At 35.3% G+C, this 2,500-nt stretch overlaps 1 protein-coding gene across 2 annotated transcripts in view; it reads left to right on the top strand.

Moving 5' to 3' along the window:
* The window catches only part of LOC144965321 (synaptotagmin-4-like), a 56,796-nt gene that overhangs the window by 12,831 nt on the left and 41,465 nt on the right, over positions 1 to 2,500 (top strand). For both annotated transcript variants that reach the window (XM_078900548.1, XM_078900549.1), the window contains exon 2: positions 1,989 to 2,500. This exon is cut by the window's right edge and continues 300 nt beyond it. In XM_078900548.1, the coding sequence (XP_078756674.1) occupies positions 1,989 to 2,500 (512 nt within the window). The remainder of the gene's footprint in view (positions 1 to 1,988) is intronic.

The following is a 2,500-nucleotide window of genomic DNA, read 5'->3' on the forward strand; positions in this document are numbered from 1 at the left end:
AACACCATAATCATGTACAATATATCGGTCTCCTAGGCTCCAAAAACTATTTCGTGTTTGTCAGGTACTTTTGCACGCAGTGTTGCTTATAGTTTATGGGTCAGTAAATCCCAATCGATTTCAGGGTTAGCAATGATGTCATGACGAGCACTGTTTCTACTATTCGCATATAACTTGCTACTGCTTTCTGTCAGAGAGTTTCGAATCCGGAGCTTCCATTACTGTACTTCCGGCCCGACAAAATCGACATCAGACATCAGATCGAACTTTTCATAAATTCCATCCAAGCGTAAACATGATGACTATTGCTTAGACATAATAATGCCATCGTTTGATATTATTTATGTTAAAAATAACAACAACAAAAAACCCAAAACCAAAAACAACTAAACAACAATATCGCTATTATAATTTATATGTATTAATCTATCTACCGATATACCCACCTATCTTCCTTACGCTCTCTCTCTCTCTCTCTCTCTCTCTCTCTCTCTCTCTCTCTCTCTCTCTCTCTCTCTCTGTGTGTGTGTGTGTGTGTGTGCTAGTGTGTATGTGTGTGTGTGTGTGTCAATCTCTCTCATGTTTAGAGTTTTAATAAATGTATGCTTTTTGTTTAGGTAGTAAAATGCACTTTGTGAAGTCCCAGGTTTGAGAGTTTTTGCCAAGATGAGAGTCGATTAAATCGATCGGACGAGTTTTCTGGCCAAATTTATAAATACAAGTGTTTACAGAGTACGGCAGTTAAGAGTCGAGTATGAGGGGGTAACGACTAAAATCTACCCTTTTATACTTATTTTGATGAAACTTATTTCACTTCATATCAATTGGCATAAGCCTTTAAAAATAGAAAATAGTAATTTTAAAAAGCATCTGTTACCATGGTAACCAAACAGTTTTGGCGGCCATCTTGAATTTTTTAAAGGACAAATGCTCAAATACTAAGGCTTCTATTGAAATAAATTTTGGCGTGTATATTGTTTGTCCCATTATCTAAAAAATTGCCCAAGCTTTTGGAGATAGGGCGTATGTTTTTGTTTTTTTGTCTTATGGCTGATTTACTGACGGAAGGTTTTTAAATCTTGAAATTTGGGAATTTTCATACGAAAAAAAATCTAGAAAATTTTTTTAATTAAAATATAAAAAATGTCTTAGGTACTTTTTAGATATTCTTGTCCACAATATTTCCAATTTTCAAGATTTGTATATTGAAAACTATGGGAAGAGTTAACTTTTGTATGTCAAAAAAGAGACGAACTGGTGGGAAAAGTCGTTAAAGGCAGAGAAGAGAATTTTTAAAATATTTTTAATGGTTCTACCCTGATTCAAAACAGGAATTATCAAATGCTGGGAGATAATTGTTTTTCATTTGATAGAAACTTTTGTTGCTAAGGAGTTTTCGTTTATAAGAAGGGGTCTTTTTGATGAACATTTTATGAGCAAAGGGTTGAAAATTCGTTTTTAAAAGTAATTTTAAAATTCTTTTCACTGGTAAAAATCGAAAGTTGAATAGATCAAGTACCCAAGAATGTTAATAACTCAATTTTAGTATCGGGCACCAAAATCGACAAAAATTACCCCCCGCATACCCCCTTAACTAGAGAAAACGTGTAGTTTCTTAATCTTTAACAAAGAAATTTATTTTGTAATTATGACAATTTAGACTTTAAATCCAATGTTTAACCTCCGATTCCCTCAAACAATACTTGATTTCGAGACACACTGACATTCTGCAAAGCCTTACGGCTAGCATTAAATAATATAAAATATATTTATTTAGTTTTAAACATAGTGATTATATTTGAAAATATAATTAAAGCACTTTTCTCCTTTTATTATCATTTAAAAGTATGATCAAATAGCGTCGTAGCCTTTGAAGTTTTCTTTAAAATTCTGGAAAATAAATTAGAATAAGGACCAGGGGCTATGTTAAATTATTTTGCGATATATTCAATAACATTTGTTTTTGTATTTTTCTCTTTTCTCACCAGTTACGGCTGCTGCTATCTCTGGAATTGTCTTTGGCTGCATTGCATTCGTTGGTGTGATGAGTGCTGTCGCATACAAATGTTACAGAAGGAGAGTTATGCAAAATGCTCAAAATCGACTTTCGTCCGCTATCAAAAAAGGCCTGCAGGAGAGTAACTCCGGCGGCTTCAAGAAAAACATGGCTGTTCGAAATACCACAAGAGTGATGAAGTCTAAAGGAACAAGTCCTATCACACCCCCTGGTGGTGAGGGTCCCCTGGACAGAATTCCACTGACTGGATTTTCCTCTGGACCGTCGCCAGAGAAGGCATACTCCGTGAAAGCTGAAATGCACGTCGAAAACGAAAAGGATGGCGCGACACCAGAAAAGGAAGAATCAAATCGGGAGCGGGGTAACGTTATCTCCCCGGAAAGACCAACAAAACTTGGAAATTTAACTTTCTCAGTTTCCCATGACGAACAAAAATGTGCTTTGATGGTAAACATAATGAAGGCTGACGATCTCCCACCACGT

Source organism: Berghia stephanieae, chromosome 2, assembly GCF_034508935.2.
Source record: "Berghia stephanieae isolate SIO BIC M18660-M18661 chromosome 2, UCSD_Bste_1.3, whole genome shotgun sequence".
In the NCBI taxonomy this organism is placed as follows: Eukaryota; Metazoa; Mollusca; class Gastropoda; order Nudibranchia; family Aeolidiidae; genus Berghia; species Berghia stephanieae.